General features: G+C 30.2%; 2 protein-coding genes and 1 long non-coding RNA gene across 3 annotated transcripts; 1 reads left to right on the top strand and 2 right to left on the bottom strand.

Moving 5' to 3' along the window:
- The first annotated feature begins 2,280 nt into the window (after positions 1 to 2,280).
- LOC140174258 (uncharacterized) lies at positions 2,281 to 3,466 on the top strand. The gene is made up of 2 exons (XR_011863533.1): positions 2,281 to 2,759; positions 2,855 to 3,466. It is a non-coding gene; the product is annotated as an uncharacterized lncRNA (long non-coding RNA).
- A 1,947-nt stretch (positions 3,467 to 5,413) lies between these two features.
- Positions 5,414 to 6,811, bottom strand: LOC112703664 (large ribosomal subunit protein uL2x). The gene is made up of 2 exons (XM_025755217.3): positions 6,209 to 6,811; positions 5,414 to 5,885 (listed from the first exon to the last, which is right to left on the bottom strand). Exons 1-2 carry the CDS (start codon positions 6,646 to 6,648, stop codon positions 5,540 to 5,542), a joined length of 786 nt encoding a protein of 261 aa, XP_025611002.1. The 5' UTR covers positions 6,649 to 6,811; the 3' UTR covers positions 5,414 to 5,539.
- Positions 6,812 to 8,223: 1,412 nt separating this feature from the next.
- LOC112701687 (protein NRT1/ PTR FAMILY 1.2-like) lies at positions 8,224 to 10,634 on the bottom strand. The gene is made up of 2 exons (XM_025752416.2): positions 10,105 to 10,634; positions 8,224 to 9,070 (listed from the first exon to the last, which is right to left on the bottom strand). Exons 1-2 carry the CDS (start codon positions 10,632 to 10,634, stop codon positions 8,224 to 8,226), a joined length of 1,377 nt encoding a protein of 458 aa, XP_025608201.2.
- Positions 10,635 to 18,075: the final 7,441 nt, after the last annotated feature.

The following is an 18,075-nucleotide window of genomic DNA, read 5'->3' as shown; positions in this document are numbered from 1 at the left end:
TGCGCTACAAAGCCCGACTTGTGGCACAAGATTTTTCACAAAGACCCGGTATAGATTATGAAGAAACGTATTCCCTGTAATGGATGCGATAACATTGCGTTATTTGGTCAATTTATCTACATATCATAAACTACATATGCATTTAACTGATGTGATAACAGCCTATTTATACGACTCATTAGATCGGGATATCTATATGAAAGTTCCTGAAGGACTAAAGATATCTAAACCATCCAATAAATATTCGCAAGGGTTATACTCAGTCAAATTACAAAGATCTTTATATGGTCTAAAGTAATCTGGACGAATGTGGTATATTCGTCTTTCTGAGTATCTGGCCAAAAACGGTTTCAAGAATGATGATATATGCCCATATGTTTTCATAAAGAAAACTACATCTGGATTCATTGTAATTGCTGTGTACGTTGATGATTTAAATATCATTGGGACTCTTGAAGAGATTCCAACAATTATAAAAACTCTAAAAGAAGAGTTTGAGATGAAAGATCTTGGAAAGACTAAATTTTATCTCGGTCTACAGATCGAGCATATAAAAGACGGGATCTTCATTCATCAAACAACATACACAGAAAAGATCTTAAAAAGATTTTATATGGATAAGTCACATCCCTTGAGTACCCCAATGATCGTAAGATCTTTGGACGTGAAAAATGATCAATTCCGCCCTAAAGAAGAAAATGAAGATATCCTTAGTCTTGAAGTACATATATTATTGCCATTAGAGCGCTAATGTATCTTGTTAAAAATACGCGACCTGATATATCATTTGCTGTGATTTTACTAGCAAGATATAGTTCCTCTCCAACCAGAAGACATTGGAGTGGAACCAAACAAATCTTTCGATATCTTCATGGGACGGTTGATATGAGATTGTTTTATTCCTATAGATCCAAGTCACAACTAATTGGCTATGCAGATGCCGGATACTTGTCTGATCCACATAAAGGGAGATCTCAAACAGGATACTTGTTCACATATGGTGGTGTACAGCTATAACTTGGAGGTCCACGAAACAGACGATTGCTGCAACACCCTCTAATCATGCTGAAATACTGGCGATTCATGAAGCTAGTCGCAAGTGTTTTTGGCTGAGGAGTCTGATTCAATATATTCTATCATCATGTGGACTGATTGATCATAAGATAGCTCCAACTGTCCTGTTTGAAGATAATACAACATGCATTGCTCAACTTAAGGGTGGATACATCAAAGGTGATAGAACAAAGCATATTTCTCCCAAATTCTTCTTCACTCATGATCTTCAAAATCAAGAGACAATTGATATCCAACAGATTCGCTCAAGTGACAATCTGACAGATTTATTTACAAAGTCACTCCCAAAATCCTCCTTTGAAAGATTGGTACATGAGATTGGGATGCACTGATTTCGAGACATTAAATGATGTCGGCAAGAGGGAGAGACTGTACTCTTTTTTCCTTGGTCAGGTTGTTTTCCATTGGGTTTTTCTTGACAAGGTTTTTAATGAGGCAGTCCCCATCACAAAGGATATTATACTCTTTTTCCTTCACTAAGGTTTTTCCCACAGGGTTTTTCTTTAGTAAGGTTTTAATGAGGCAATAATCTTAAATGGTCATTCAAAGCGGAGTGTTGTGATAAGTTCAAAAATGTGGAATGTGGATAACCATTCATGGGCGGCTGGTTTTCCCTATGAAGAAGTGATGCTCCCAAGTCAAATTAACATTAAATAAAGTTTGAAATATTCAATGCTTTACCTCTATAAATAGTGAGGTATAAGACAATGAACGTACAGGAATAAGCAATAATAAAACAATAATAATTCCCTCTCTCTTGAACAATATCTTTCTCTTTTACTATAATATATATCTCTCTCACTTATATATATATATATATATATATATATATATATATATATATATATATATATATATATATATATATATATATATATATATATATATATTACTTCATACAATATTAAGTAAATACATATATGAATCATTTTTAGTAAGCTAATTATATTAATACTAAATTTTTTATTTATAATTTTTTATTTTATATTTATTATATCTTCCTTAATTATTTATTTTACAACACCATGCACTAATAATAATAATAATAATATCTTATTCAGGATGTAACAAGCTAAGTTAAATAATATATAGCATTCAATCCAAAGTACACAATTAATTAACAGATTTATAATAATTAATTATTTTTCCTCCTCTTGATGAACCTGTTTCCAGCAGCATCTTCAATGGTAGGTCCATAAGCAGTGGCGGATCCACGGGGGGACCTAAGGTGGCCATGGTCCCCCCAAATTTTTTTAAAAAAAATAGTAAATAGTAATAATTAATAATATTAAATTTTTTTATATATAATATTAAAAAAATATAAGTTACAAAATTTTATAAATTAAAATAACTAAAAACTGCACTATGTATTGGATATTTGAATTATTGTTGTTCTTGTTAACAAATAGCTCATTCTAATAATTAATAAAAATGGTTCTATTATACTAGCCCAAGCCCACTATTAATTAAAGTAACCCTAGTACATTTTTCAAATATTTATTTCAAACTATCATAGGCATAGCGTCACTTTTCTCTCTCTTTTAGTGATTCCCAAACTTTTGGTCTTCTACTCTTCTCATTTTAATTTTCTTTCCATACCAAAACAAGACATATGAAGAAAAACCATTGAAGAGAAGTGAACAACAAAATATTAACCATTGAATGCACAACAAAGATTCAAAGAGGTATATTTCAATTTTTTTTAAGTTAATGACAATGTCAAGTATTATTTACATTATTTATTTAAAATAATTAATTTATTTTTTTTTATAATGGACAGTGTTCAAAGATTGAAGTGAGGACAAAACTCAATAGAATTATTTTTTTGTGAGACTTGGAACAAAAAATAATCAGATAAATCAATAACTTTATTTTTGGTTATTATATATTTGTGTTTCTAAAATTATTTGTTATTGCTCAATAGGTTTAATATTTTTTTTTAAGAAAATAATATATATGCAATTATTTTTGTTTTTTTTGTTAGATAGTTCAAGTTAAGTTAAAAATGTCAAAGATGAAAACAATTCACTCATTTTTCAAGAGAAAAGAGAGAATATATGATGAACAAAATTCAGCTTCAGATTCTTTGAGTAATGTTCAAAATATTATTGAACAACCTGTGACACAACTTATTGAGCAAGATATTCAACCCCCTGCTTCCAAAATAGCAAGGACTGAAATAGATCAAGTTAATATTGATACATTGATGCGTGATCCCGGAAAGCGTCCGCAAATTTGGAATTATCCTATCAATCAACAAGATGAAATTCGTAGAGCATACATAAAGTTTGGACCATAAAGTTTTAGTATGTAGTTGAACATTGACTTTTATATAATATAATTACTTTTTTGATATATATGCTACAAATCATATTTTGTTAATTTTTTGTTATATTTTATATTTAATTGGCCCCCCTCTTATAAAATTTCTGGTTCCGCCACTGTCCATAAGCCCAATTACAAACCAAATAGTTAACCATATTAACTGCATCTAGGGTTGTGAAACGGTTTAGTCCAGCTCATTTAGGCCTAGCCAGATAGATTAAACGGGCTAGTTCGTTGATCCTTTTATTTTATTTTTTGAAAAATATTTTGACACAAAATATCATTTTTAGGTTTAAAATCTTTTTTAAAAAATATTTTTTTAGTTGATGGGTTAGATTTTTGGGTCGGATCGGGAGAAATACCGGCAATAATTTTTTTTTGAAAAAAATGAAAAAAAATAAGCGGGCCACCAGTTTAGCCCGCGAACTAGCCCATTTAACCTGTCATTTTTTCGGGTTAATCGGGTTCAACCCGTTTAGCCCAAAATTTAAACGGACTTAATTTTAGAAAAAAGAAACCATCCATTTAAATGGATAAAGAGGCTGACCCGATAGGTTTGGCCCATTTTGATTGCCAGCAACCATAATGACAAGAACCCAATGATACTTGTCATAATGACCCTTGTTAATATTATCAGAAACTCAACTCTGTTTTCCCTCTTTGGAAGTGATGTCATCCACAATGCTGAATATTAGAGAAGCTAACAAGTTTCCTATGGCACTTCCCAAGCTGAACAAGGCTGCAGCCTGCAGCAATGCTTGACATGCTTCTTGGAAACTCAGTGTAATAGAATTCAGATTGGCCTATTGCATTGAATGCTTCTGCAATTCCATTCAAAACATTGTGAGGGATAAGCCATATTGCAGACATGTCCAAAACTGCTTCAGGATTATCAATGTAACGTCCTCTAATTGCTTTCCTCCTTCTAATGTTCTCAACAATGCTGAAACTACCAAGTCCAAGAAGCAGAAGAACAAGCCAATCCCCATTCTGTTCTGGGCACTTATCCTAACTGGTTGAGGTCATAGTGAAGACAGGAAAAGAACCTGCTGGGATTTGGAAGCTTGAAGTTATGTGCCTGTTCATGGTCTTAGCTTGTAGCAAAAAGAATGAGCTTTGGCTATTACTTATCGATAACATGAAACTGCTACTCCATAAGGGAATTACTTTTATTATGGCCTTCAATTCTTCCACTTGCTCTATTGGACGAAGTTGAGACAAACCCTCCATGCACTATTATTCTTAAACGCTGGCTATTATTCAGAAACCTGAACATAAAGTTTCACTTAAACCTTGGCTATTATTCTTAACGATTTTGCTATTCTATACTCTAAAGGCATAGGTTAAGCATACCAAAAAAAATAAATATATTTTAATATTATTTATTATAAAATAAATCTTTTTACATTTTCAATGCATAAAAGTAATAAATAGCATTAAAACATTTTCTTTTATAGTATACTTAATATTTTCGTTTGGTCTGATCAAAAAGTGGTAAGCAGTAAAATCAATTGAGAAAAGTCTTATTAATAATAAAAAAACTCATAAATAATTGAATTTGTTTAACCCTTTTTAATTTGTTGATTATCGTTGGGATAGAAATAATGATATCGCACTATACCTTAGTTTATGTTTATAACATGCATGTTTATAAATATAAAGTTTCCTGAACTTTATCTTAACATGAATTCTGTGTGATAAACAAAATTTTTGATATAATCTTTGATTCGATCCGCAGTATAAGAGTCAAATGAGAACAAATCTCTTCACCAGACCGACTAGAATTCCTATAATATTGGGTAGCCTTTTCATTTTAATCCCAACTAATATGTTCCTAAACACAATAATGCATTTAATAAGAGGGTAAAACTCCGAATATCCCAAAACTTTTAGAAAGTCCATTGCCATAATATACACGCTTTGAACTTGTATTAACTTTGATATTAAAAACAACCAATCCATAACATATCAAGTAAGCAAAGCAGCCAACAATTTAATATCTCAGAAAAAAAAATACTGTCAATTAAAAGCTTCATATTTATGGGGGAAATGGTTATCAAAATAGCACCCAAACAGTTCAACCTAAACTATGAAAGAAACAAAATTTGGAAACTTGCAATCAAAGAAAGTCCTAAAAACTTCAAGTGGTCTTATCAGCCTTAGCAGCAGTGGCGGCAGCTTGGCCCCTAAGACGACCGGTCCTCCTTGCAGCAATGAGACCGACCTTTTGGCCGGGTGGAGCATCACGCCTAACAGTACTGGCATGACCAATGTGTTGATGGTTACCTCCACCGTGGGGATGCTCAACTGGATTCATAGCAACACCACGAACCTTGGGCCAGCAGTTCCTCTTGACCCTGAATTTGTGGTAAGCATTACCAGCCTTGAGGAGTGGCTTCTCAGTTCTTCCACCACCCGCAACTTGTCCAATCATGGCCCTGCATCCACTTGGCACAATCTTCTTTGAACCAGATGGGAGCTTGATCCTGCAACAAAAATGAAAAACAGATATGATATAACCAATTCTAATTGACCGTGCTTTAACTCAGCCTCCAATTAACAAGTCGATTAATGCTACAACTCAATACAGCAAAATCCATTTCTACCTTTTTCAAATAACCATGCTAAAAAGCAACAGTGTAGGTAACACAACAAATAGATAATATCTTAACATTTATACAAGCATTTCAAAAGTAAACACAACAATAACTGATTTTGAGACATAGCTAAAAACAAACTATAAAATGATATCATAGTTAATGCCCAGAACCAGAAAAATAAAGTAAAATCACAATTATATATGGAATACCTAGAAGTGTCATTATCGGGGTTGTGGCTGATAACAATGGCGTAATCACCAGATGCCCTGGCGAAGACACCGCGGTCACCGACGTGGTGCTCGACGTTGCAAATGACAGCTCCTTCAGGGATGGATCTGAGTGGCAAAACATTTCCGACGACGAGTGTGGCCTTCTTCCCGCAGTAGATGAACTGGCCGGTGTAGATACCTTCAGCAGCGACGAACAGCTCCGTCTGCTTCTTGTACCTGAATGGGTGGCGGAAAGTCACCTTGGCGAGTGGAGCACCGCGGCCGGGGTCGTGGATGATGTCGGTCACCACACCCTTGAGGTAACCGTTGCGCTCGCCGAAGTCGAGGCTGCGGAACCTGGCGGCGCCCTTGCGGTGATGGGTGTGGGACTTGAAGACGGAACCAGCACCCTTACGCTGTGCGCGGATGACTCTACCCATGGCGGAGAATCTCTCTCTCTCTCACACTCTCTGTATCTGCCGCTAAGGAAGGTGGCAGTAAAGGTGGATTAGGGTTTCTTGTGCGGTTTTTACGTAGAGAAGCGACGCCGTTTTCCCCTTGACCTAATAGGCCTTTTTCCTTTATTATATGTATGTATAAAGCCCAAGATTGTTAAATGTTATTGAGCTAGACTCTCAAGCCCAAATATTTTGTGAGTAAGCCTAATCATATGCGTGTTTTGTGAGTAAGCCCAAAAATTTTGAATGTCAGCAATGCAATGATGCACTGCATCATTGGGCAGTATGCAAAAATTTTAAAAAAAAAATATTATTATCAAAATCTGAATGAGAATATTAATTTTTCATTGTTGTTAATTTTACTAGAAGAAAAAGAGTAATTTATATTTTAATTAACTTTATTAATTTTTTTTAAGCGGACTAATCTGTCGGCCGTCAACTCGCCATAAAACTGGGGTGGACTAGCATTTTAAGTCTGCTTTACTTGGCAAGACAGGTTGACCGGCTTTGCCACCCCTACTTCTAATAATAAATATGTTTAATTTAAATTATTATTTATTCTAATTTTTTTAAATTTATTAAAATACTTCTAATTAACAAATATGTTTAATTAAGATTATTATCGATTCTAATTTTTTTAAATTTATTAAAATATCTCTAATAATAAATATCTTTAATTGAAATTAACATTATCACAATTAAATTTACAAAATTATCCCTAATAACAAATATCACAATTAAAATTAACACAAAGTACTTATCTAAATTTTTAAAAATCTCATAATTCATAATTCATTTCATAATCTATAGTTAAACTTATATAAAACAAATTTTAACAATTTTAACCATATATATATTAAAAAATTTTATTATTATCCAAATTAAAGTTACAAAAAATCTCAAAAATTAAAACTTATTAGTACTAATAAACATGCATGCACAACTCTTATACAAAAATACAAATACATTAATAAAATAAAATCAATATTATAATAGACAGTCTTATATATAAAAAAAATGAACACAATTATCAAGTATAATATATTTTTCTCCATTGATTTCATATTTTAATTTATGTACAAGTTGATTCTTTCATCTATTCCAAACATCACTCATTTTAGTATAGTAAATTATCCCACTATCTACTTCAAACATATTTTGATCTTCTATTTCATTAATAAATTTCATAACCTATCTATTTTTGTATTTTTTATATATCAGATCACCAAAATAAATAATTCTTTCAATATTAACATCTCCTACTACTTACCTACTATAATTATTATTTCATTTTCTTTTCTTTTTGCTCAATTGTAATATAATCAAAAGCATAGCAAATCATCAAAGTAGCTAATAATGAATAATTATGACATATAAGTTAGCAAACATCAATGAATAATTATGACATATAAGTTAGCAAACATCAATGTTCCATGCACTACTACTACTAATACTAATAATAATAATATCTTATTCAGGATATAACAAACTAAGTTAAATAATATATAGCATCCAACTCCAAAGCACACAATTAATTAACAGTTTTATAATAATTAATCATTTTTCCTCCTCTTGATGAACCCTGTTTCCAGCAACATCTTCAATGGTAGGTCCATAAGCCCAATTACAAACCAAATAGTAAACCAAATTAACAGCACCCATAATGGCAAGAACCCAATAATACTTGTCATAATGACCCTTATTAATATTATCAGAAACCCAACTCTGTTTTCCCTTTCTGGAAGTGATGTCATCCACAATGCTGAATATTAGAGAAGCTAACAAGTTTCCTATGGCACTTCCAAAGCTGAACAAGGCTGCAGCAATGCTTGACATGCTTCTTGGAAACTCAGTGTAATAGAATTCAGATTGGCCTATTGCATTGAATGCTTCTGCAATTCCATTCAAAACATTGTGTGGGATAAGCCACATTGCAGACATGTTCAAAACTGCTTCAGGATTATCAATGTAACCTTCTCTAATTGCTTTCCTCCTTCTAATGTTCTCAACAACTGCTGAAACTACCAAGTCCAAGAAGCAGAAGAACAGGCCAATTCCCATTCTGTTCTTGGCACTTATCCTAACTGGTTTTCCTCTAAGTTTTGATGCCAAGGGAATGATGAGACGGTCATAAACAGCAGCAGTTATGAAAACTGAGATCATAATGAAGACAGAAAAAGAACCTGCTGGGATTTGGAAGCTTGAAGTTATGTGTCTGTTCATGGTTTTAGCTTGTAGCAAAAAGAATGAGCTTTGGCTACTGCTTATTGATAACATGAAACCGCTACTCCATAGGGGAATTACCTTTATTATGGCCTTCAATTCTTCCACTTGCTCTATTGTGCAAACACTCCATGAACTATTATTATTGTTATTAGTGATGATGCAAGCTTTATTCAGAAACCTGAAATACAAAGTTTCACTTCAAGGTTTGGCTATTATTCTTAATTAGGTATGGTTCTTGCATTCATAGTGTAAATTATTAATTGAAATTGGTGATTCTTTGTTTTTTATAATTTTTTTTTGGATTATGCTAGGTAACTAATGACTTTTTTGAACGATATGAACAACCACTAATAAAATAAAAATATATTACACCTTTAAATTATCTATCTAAATCTTAATATTAGAATAATCATCCGTACACCCAATGAAATAAATATCCAATATATCTATTGTTCACATTGTTTAATATTTTCATTGTTTATCTATACTTTTCCTTTCTTTATAATATTATATCTATTTAGTATGTTGGTTGCTAATGATAAAATTAGTGACCGATTTAAGGATAAAACGTTTCTTAAAGTTTTTAAAATTTAATTTTTTATTTTGATCTCTAATTTAGTGATCAAATAGAATTTTGTTTTACTCAGTGATTTGGTACATCGCTAAAATTGGTAGCTATTCTAAAAGTTTTATGCATAAAAGATTTTAGAGATTAATGACAATGATTGAACAGTAACATTAATTATTAAAATTAATTTAGCAAAGTCTTTTTAATTACATAAAAACATAAATAATTTTTTTAGTGCTTGTTTGAACGTTATTATTTTAATAAAAAAAAAATTTTTAATAATTTTTTTTAATGTGTTTACCAAATTTCTAGTAGTAAAATTAAAATCTCAAAAATAAAAAAAAAAACATCTTATTTAAAACGCTGTAATTTATATCATTTTTTAAAAAATATTTTTTTATTAAAAAAATATTTTTATATTGTAATAAATAGTTAAAAAAGTACTCTTATATTGTTATACCCAAACATAATTAATAAATAAAAAAATCTTTTAGAATGAAATATCCAAACATAAAATTACTTTAAATTTTCTATAAGATCTTTAGAGAATTCGAAAAAAAATCTTTTTTAAAAGCTTATCCAAACAAGCCTTAACCCTTTTTGATTTCTTGATTATCATTAAGATGGAAATGAGTGCACTAAACCTTAGTTTGTGAGATGGAGCAACAAGGGTTGAGTCCTTGTTATGGTGATAGAGTATTGGATGGTGAGTAGTAGGTGGAAGTTGAAGCTTTCTATTCTTGAATGCAACAACAATGACCTGAGCAAAGCTAGTGAGCAAGCTTTTGTGAGGTTTATGCTTCACATAACGGTGAGAAAGAAGGAAGAAGAAGACGGTTGACAACAACATAAGTGCCGCAGGAACACCAAAACCCAGTTTCCATCCAAACCGGTCTTGAATATAAACAATTGCAGTTAAGGAGAAAACAACAGAAACTGCTTGTGAAGCAATGTACCAACTTATGAAACTCTCCAACACCCTCTCCTTTTTGTTGTTGTTGTTGTTGAGTTGGTCTGCACCAAATGCTAAGGAGCAGAAGATTCCACCTCCTCCAATGGATATGAGTGCAAAGCAAGTGATTAGGAGTGCAAGTTGGGGTGCTGTTGCTGATTCATGGCTCAAAGGTGAGGGTCTTGCCTCTGCTATCATGGCTGTTAACCATAATAGTGCCATCCCCTGTCACCAAATTATTATAAAAAAAATATTATTCGAATAACTAAAGTAGTTACTAACGCTATCAATATATTTGTATATACGTGGGGTTTAATTTATTTTCAATATGTATTTATATTCTAACATGTATTTTATAAGGCAGTCACTCAGATAAAAACGCTGAAAACGTCTTTTTATAAAGATGTTTTTTAATAATTAAAATTTAACGCATATAATCGATTAAATCGTATTATTTTTGTTAAAATTAGGCTAGACAAATTGATTTGATCGAAAAAATGGTGAATCAAATCTTGAACTGATCTAAATTAATATTTTTTTATAGAAAATAACTACAATACCCTATTATAAAAAATGACTAAAATATTTCTATTATATATATATATATATATATATATATATATTAATTTTAAGAATTCTAAATTTTAGTCATTTATTTTTCTATTTAGAGTTAGGATTTAGAATTTTTAATATATATATAGAGTATTTTAATTATTCTTTATAATAAGGGCATTGTATTCATTTTTTATAAAAAAATAATAGGGTAAAAAACTCAAATGAGCCAAGGGGAGCTCATTTTTACCCAAATCCGCCAAAACAAATTTTGATACATCAATCCACCAGAACACATTTTTATATAATTCGAATCAATAGGATTCGAATTAGCTTTGCACATAATTCGAATTGATTCAATTCGAATTATGACCAAATACTCTTCCCACGTAGTTCGAATCAATTAGATTCGAATTAGGCATGCAAGGTTCGAATTATATCAATTCGAATTACATGGAGTACGTGGCTTAGGGGAGTTCGAATCGAGTTGATTCGAATTACAAGTGAATTCCCTATAAAAAGGAGTTCGAATTAAATTAAATTAAATTAATATTTAAATTGAATTTCCTGTAAAATTCTAATAATTATAATATTTAAATTAAATTTTAATTTAATTTTTATTATTTAATTTTTTTTCAATTTTAAATGAATTTAGTATTATTTCAAAGTTAAATGTGATATAATAACTAGTATATTTAAAAATTAATATAATATTTAATTTTAGTACGTAAATAAAATTGATCTATTAATAATTATTAATATAAAAGTTTCTTATTAATTATTTAAATTAGATTTAATAGTAAAATAATATTAAATCTGTTTAAAATTTTTTAAAATTAAAATAGGCTATTTAAATTATTAAAAAATAAATTAAAAAATTAATTTAAATATTAAAAATTAAAATAATACTTTATCGTATAATGTATTATTTATACTCTCTATCTTTCTCCTATAAAGTATTATTTTAATTTTTAATATTTAAATTAATTTTTTAATTTATTTTTTAATAATTTAAATAGCCTATTTTAATTTTAAAAAATTTTAAACAGATTTAATATTATTTTACTATTAAATCTCATTTAAATAATTAATAAGAAACTTTTATATTAATAATTATTAATAGATCAATTTTATTTACGTACTAAAATTAAATATTATATTAATTTTTAAATATACTAGTTATTATATCACATTTAACTTTGAAATAATACTAAATTTATTTAAAATTGAAAAAAAATTAAATATTAAAAATTAAATTAAAATTTAATTTAAATATTATAATTATTAGAATTTTACAGGGAATTCAATTTAAATATTAATTTAATTTAATTTAATTCGAACTCCTTTTTATAGGGAATTCACTTGTAATTCGAATCAACTCGATTCGAACTCCCCTAAGCCACGTACTCCATGTAATTCGAATTGATATAATTCGAACTTGCATGCCTAATTCGAATCTAATTGATTCGAACTACGTGGGAAGAGTATTTGGTCATAATTCGAATTGAATCAATTCGAATTATGTGCAAAGCTAATTCGAATCCTATTGATTCGAATTATATAAAGATGTGTTCTGGTGGATTGATGTATCAAAATTTGTTTTGGCGGATTTGGGTAAAAATGAGCTCCCCTTGGCTTATTTGGGTTTTTTACCCAAAATAATATTAATTTAGACCAGTTCAAGATTTAATTCACTATTTTTTCAGTAAAATCAATTTGTCTAGCCTAATTTTGACAATAATATGATTTAATCGATTATATATGTTAAATTTTAATTATTGAAAAACATCTTTAAAAATAGACATTTTATGCATCTTTATCTAAGTGGCTCTAATTTTATAATGATAGTTGACTTTGGTGACTGATTTTAATGTACATCTAGAATAGTCGAATTATTATATATTAAGTTTAACTTAGCTTGTATAAGTGTGTAACTTTTTTATAATTCATATTCATTGAAATTAACATAGAATCAGAATCAGATCATATAGGGTGAGAGGTTGACTATATCTTTTATTTATGATTTTAATGTAAGGTAAAGGAGATTATATTTGGAAAATAAAGAAGTGCAGTATAGATGGTACCAGAAAAGTGATAATTGAACCAAAAGCAATGGCAAGAAAGCGACCCAAATAAGAATCAGCAAGGAAAGCACCAAAGAGAGGAGCAAAATTGGTAGCAGCAAACCAAAAGAACATAATCTTTGTTGCTTTAACCACTCTGAGTCTGTAGTCTCCAATCAAATACAATATCATGTTTGGGGATAGCCCCACACTTGCCATCTTTGCCAGTGCTTCATTTCCTACAACCATTCCCATAACAAAATTAAACCATGCAATTTAATGCAATGCATGCTTCCTAATCCTATATACATATGGCTTATTAATTATTAATACATACCTATAATGAAAGGCATGGTAATGAGTCCACCCTTGCACCTCTGATTATTATTCATGTCTTGCTTTTCTTCTTGTTTCTCATTCATTTCCTCTTCAACCAAAGCACCGTCCATTTCCTTCTCCTTCTTCATCTCTATCTTTGCTTAGTTAGTTGTTCCTCTTGCAAGTGCAACACACACATATTATATATATAAAGAAAACTATATACAAAGCAGTGAAGTAGCTAGAAAATCATTCATGGTTTCATGCACATGTGAAGAAAAAGTAAACTAATTTTGCGTGCGGCAACTGATACTGAAGGAATTCATAAATGATATAGTAGTATATAGTGCAAGAGTGGACTTGTCCAATTTTTCAATAATTTCCAGTGGAAATTTAACGTCACAAAAGTAATTAACAAAAGTACTTAACATTAATTACTTTAAATAAATAAATAAATAAAAGATGGCACTAGCCATGGTTTAGGTGCTATCTCGTGGAGTCATCATGCTTTAGTTTCTTCCTAGGTATTACAAAGTGCATTATTGGACTATATATATATATATATATATATATATATATATATATATATATATATATATATATATATATATATATATATATATATATATATATAATGTTTATAAGTTGAATTGTTCTCTAAAAACTTAGTCCTAATCGATATTAAACGCCATAAAATATAAAAGATTAAGAGGATGGGGTGTCCCATAATATTGGGATTTATTGAGCAATGGCCAATCATGGTATTCATATCACTAACACAGTTGACAAGAGACATGTGGCAGATGTTTTTATATATATAATGGGGGCATGATTGTTTCGTGTGACAATTAATGCATTGTCTCTCTAATGACCAATTAATCACTTTATTTTTAGTTTAGAAAATATTCATCATATGATGACAAATAATTACACCACATATTGCTCTTTTTTAAAAAGAAAAAACAAACACCATGTGAGTTGTACGGACGATTCTGTTTTAGTAGATATTTTTATAATAATATCTTTACATAAAAATAAGATTATAATTTATTGAATAAATTAATAATTTAACTAAATATGTTTGATTAACTATCTAAAAATTCATAATGTCATTTTTATCGTATAAAAGATATCATATGAATATTTTCTTTCTGTTTTTATTGAAGTATAGGCAAAGTTAGACTTTATTGGGACCCACTACAAATTATTGTGAATATAAGAATATTTAGATATTTTCTTTGTTATGTGTATATTATACCATATTAAAGTTTCTTTTTTATTATTAGTAAATTATATCAATATTATTTTTTTAATCAACTAATTTAAGTTGGTTAAGTTAATAAATAATAGTTCAAATAATATAATTTTTTTATATTTAATTAAAAAATTATGAATTTAAGTCTCCTATCTTTAATAAAAAAAAAAGACTTAAGTTGGTTAAATTAATATGATCTAATTCTTATTTTCTTTCATAAAATACTGTCCTTCCCATTAATTACCTTATTCTATGGCGCATTGCAGAACTGATGAGGTTGTAGGTAACTAAATTAAGATAGCATATATATATTAAATAATTTGTCAGTAGCTAGCTTTAAAAAAAATTAAAAATTATTAATTTTTTTTATTATTTAATTATTAACTTAATTCTTTTAATTTAATAATTTATAAAAAATATTAAACATTGATAGTTAATTGATAATAAAAAATAATAAATTTTTATAATTTTCTAATTCTTCTTTACAAAATTGAAAATAATAGTACGGAATACATCAATAATATGTAAATTGAAAGTGTGTAATTTACGATATAATCAACAAATTTAATTTGGAATAATAACAAATACACTCATTAGCTATTATCTGATGTGCTGAAAATTTTTTAGTGAATAATAGATTATCCCCAGCCACCAAATGTGAGAAAGTGTTCCTTTCAAATCATTAATTACTTTATCAATTCGAAAGTAGTATCAGATAGCCCGAAAGAGAAAGCCTATAGTCTAGCTAGCTAGCAGTAGCTATAATCATTACAGTATAACTACGTACATTACTTTTTATTACTTAATTAGATGAGTCACGTCTTAATTAAATGGAGTTTAAACTTTAAAGTACTAATCTCTTCGATCGGCTTTGTATAAAATACTACTATTTCATCTCTTTCAAGATAGTTGGTACATTTTTTATTTCTCCGTTTGAGATGGATGATCAGAACAAATTGTGGTTTCCAACATTTTATAACAATTTTGCATTTCATACCATGAAAAAGGTTAAGCATCTTGCTTTATTTTTTTGGTATACAGAGCATTTTTAGTCTGATAGGTTATGGATTAATTTTTTGTGGATCTAAGTTCTATTTAAAAAATTATTATTAGTTAATAGATTATTATATGTATAAAATAAAATTTAAATTCTGATATTTACTTGAACAGACGAGTGAACTGACCTCTTAATTAACTTATATTGATTAGCATCTTGCTTTATATAAGTCCAATAATCTCACTTCTCCATAGTAGAGGATATTATTTATTTTTGGGCTCAACCAACGTAACTTTTTTATGACATGCATGGACCCTAAGGTCCAAGGAAAAGGTCAACAATAACGCCTAAGTTAATGCCAGTTATTACTTTGATTAAACTTGATTTATAGTTAACCAAAACAAATCATTGATTTATATACTGTCATTTACTATTTCTTTATTGTTGAGGTCAAACAACCAGTAACTAAACTTCTCAGAAATTCAATCAATATTATTGACACAGTATTTGGGAAAAGCATGACTTAATCCTAAAACATGACTTATTAATCTATATAACTTGCACATCTCAAGAAATTGTTAGCACTAAAACAAGCAAAGGTAGGCATGCATGTTGTTGAATAGGTTAATTTTGTTTAATAATAAATTCGTTAATGATAAAGTCAGGTGTATACTCTCTTATGTAAAGTTGTTTAAATCTTTTTGGGGTGAAGCAATGAGAATTGCAGTAGATTTGATCAACCTTTCTCTTTCAGTTTCACTAAATGGTGATATTCCAGAGAAAGTTTGGAGAGAAAAAGATGTCTCCTATAGTCATTTGCGAGTGTTCGGCTGCAGGATTTTTGTTCACATTCCAAGAGATGAAAGATCTAAACTTGATAGAAAGTCAAAGCAGTGTATCTTCATGGGTTTATGATTACGAAGACTTTTGTTACAGATTATGGGATCCGATGAGCAAGAAAATAATTAGAAGTCGAGATGTGATTTTTCTTGAAAACCAAACTATTGAAGACCTTGAGAAGATAGATAAGCCAACAATAACTGTTAGACGTTCTGCTGATGATGAATCTGGTCCTTCCACTAGACCTCCTATTGATGGGGGAGATGTACAAGTTGATAATGATGGTGATGATTTGCATGATGAAACTACACCTCAACCTGAGGTGCCGGATGTTGAAGTTCCACCTGAACCACCAGTTGAGCCTAAATTGAGAAGATCTACTAGAGAGCGTCATCTTTCTCAGAAATACTCTTCTCATGAGTATGTGATGAACACTGAGACTGGGGAGCCAGAGAGCTACTAGGAAGCTATGTCTGATGAATATAAGGAAGATTGGTTGAAGGCCATGCAAGAAGAAATGAAATCATTGCATAAGAATCATACGTTTGAATTGGTGAAGTTGTCGAAGGGTAAGAGAGCATTCAAGAATAAATGGGTGTTCAAATTAAAAACGGATGAAAATGTCTCATGGCCAAGGTACAAAACTCGATTGGTTGTGAAAGGTTTTGAACAAAAGAAATGTATTGATTTTGAGAAGATTTTCTCTCTAGTTGTGAAGTTGTCCTCTATTCGAGTTGTGTTTGGATTGGCGGCTAGCTTGAATTTAGAGGTTGAGCAGCTTGATGTGAAGACTGCATTCCTTCATGGTGACATAGATAAAGAAATCTATATAGAGTAACCAGAGGATTTCGAGGTTAAAGGAAAGGAGCACCTTGTATGCAAGTTGAAAAAGAGTTTATGGAAAGTCATGGGTATAGTAAGATTTCTTCTGATTATTGTGTGTATATTAAGAAATTCTCTTATGGTGATTTTATCATTCTCTTTCTTTATGTTGATGACATATTGATTGTTGGTCATGACACTAAGAAGATTGAAAGTCTTAAGAAAGACTTGAACAGATCCTTTGCTACGAAGGATTCAGATCTTGCAAAGAAAATCCTTGGCATGAGTATCACTCGTGACAGGAAGAATAGAAAACTATGATTATCGCAGCAGAAGTACATTGAGAAGGTTTTAGAGAGGTTTAGCATGAGTAACTCCAAACCTGTTAGTACTCCACTTGCTAGTCATTTCAAGCTAAGTTCGCAGCAATGTCCTGCAAGTGAGAAAAAGAAAGCAGAAATGAAGAAGATTCCATATGCATCTGTAGTTGGCAGTTTGATGTATGCTATGGTTTGCACCAGGCCAGATATTGCTCATGCCATTGGAGTTGTTAGTCGGTTTCTCTCTAATCCTGGCAAGGAACACTGGCAAGCAGTGAAGTAGATTCTCAGATACCTTAATGGTACTTTCAGAGTTTGTTTATACTTTGGGAGTGGCCAACCTGTGTTGGATGGTACACAGATGCGGATATGGCTGGGATCTTGATTCAAGAAAGTTTACTTCTGGTTATTGATGAATTTTACAGGGGGAGATGTGTCGTGGCAATATCGATTTTAGAAATGTGTTGCTTTGTCTACTACAGAGGCAGAATACATT

This window comes from Arachis hypogaea, chromosome 7 (genome assembly GCF_003086295.3).
Source record: "Arachis hypogaea cultivar Tifrunner chromosome 7, arahy.Tifrunner.gnm2.J5K5, whole genome shotgun sequence".
Classification (NCBI taxonomy): Eukaryota; Viridiplantae; Streptophyta; class Magnoliopsida; order Fabales; family Fabaceae; genus Arachis; species Arachis hypogaea.
Note: the sequence above shows the minus strand (reverse complement) of the source record. Positions and strands in the feature narration are given on the sequence as shown.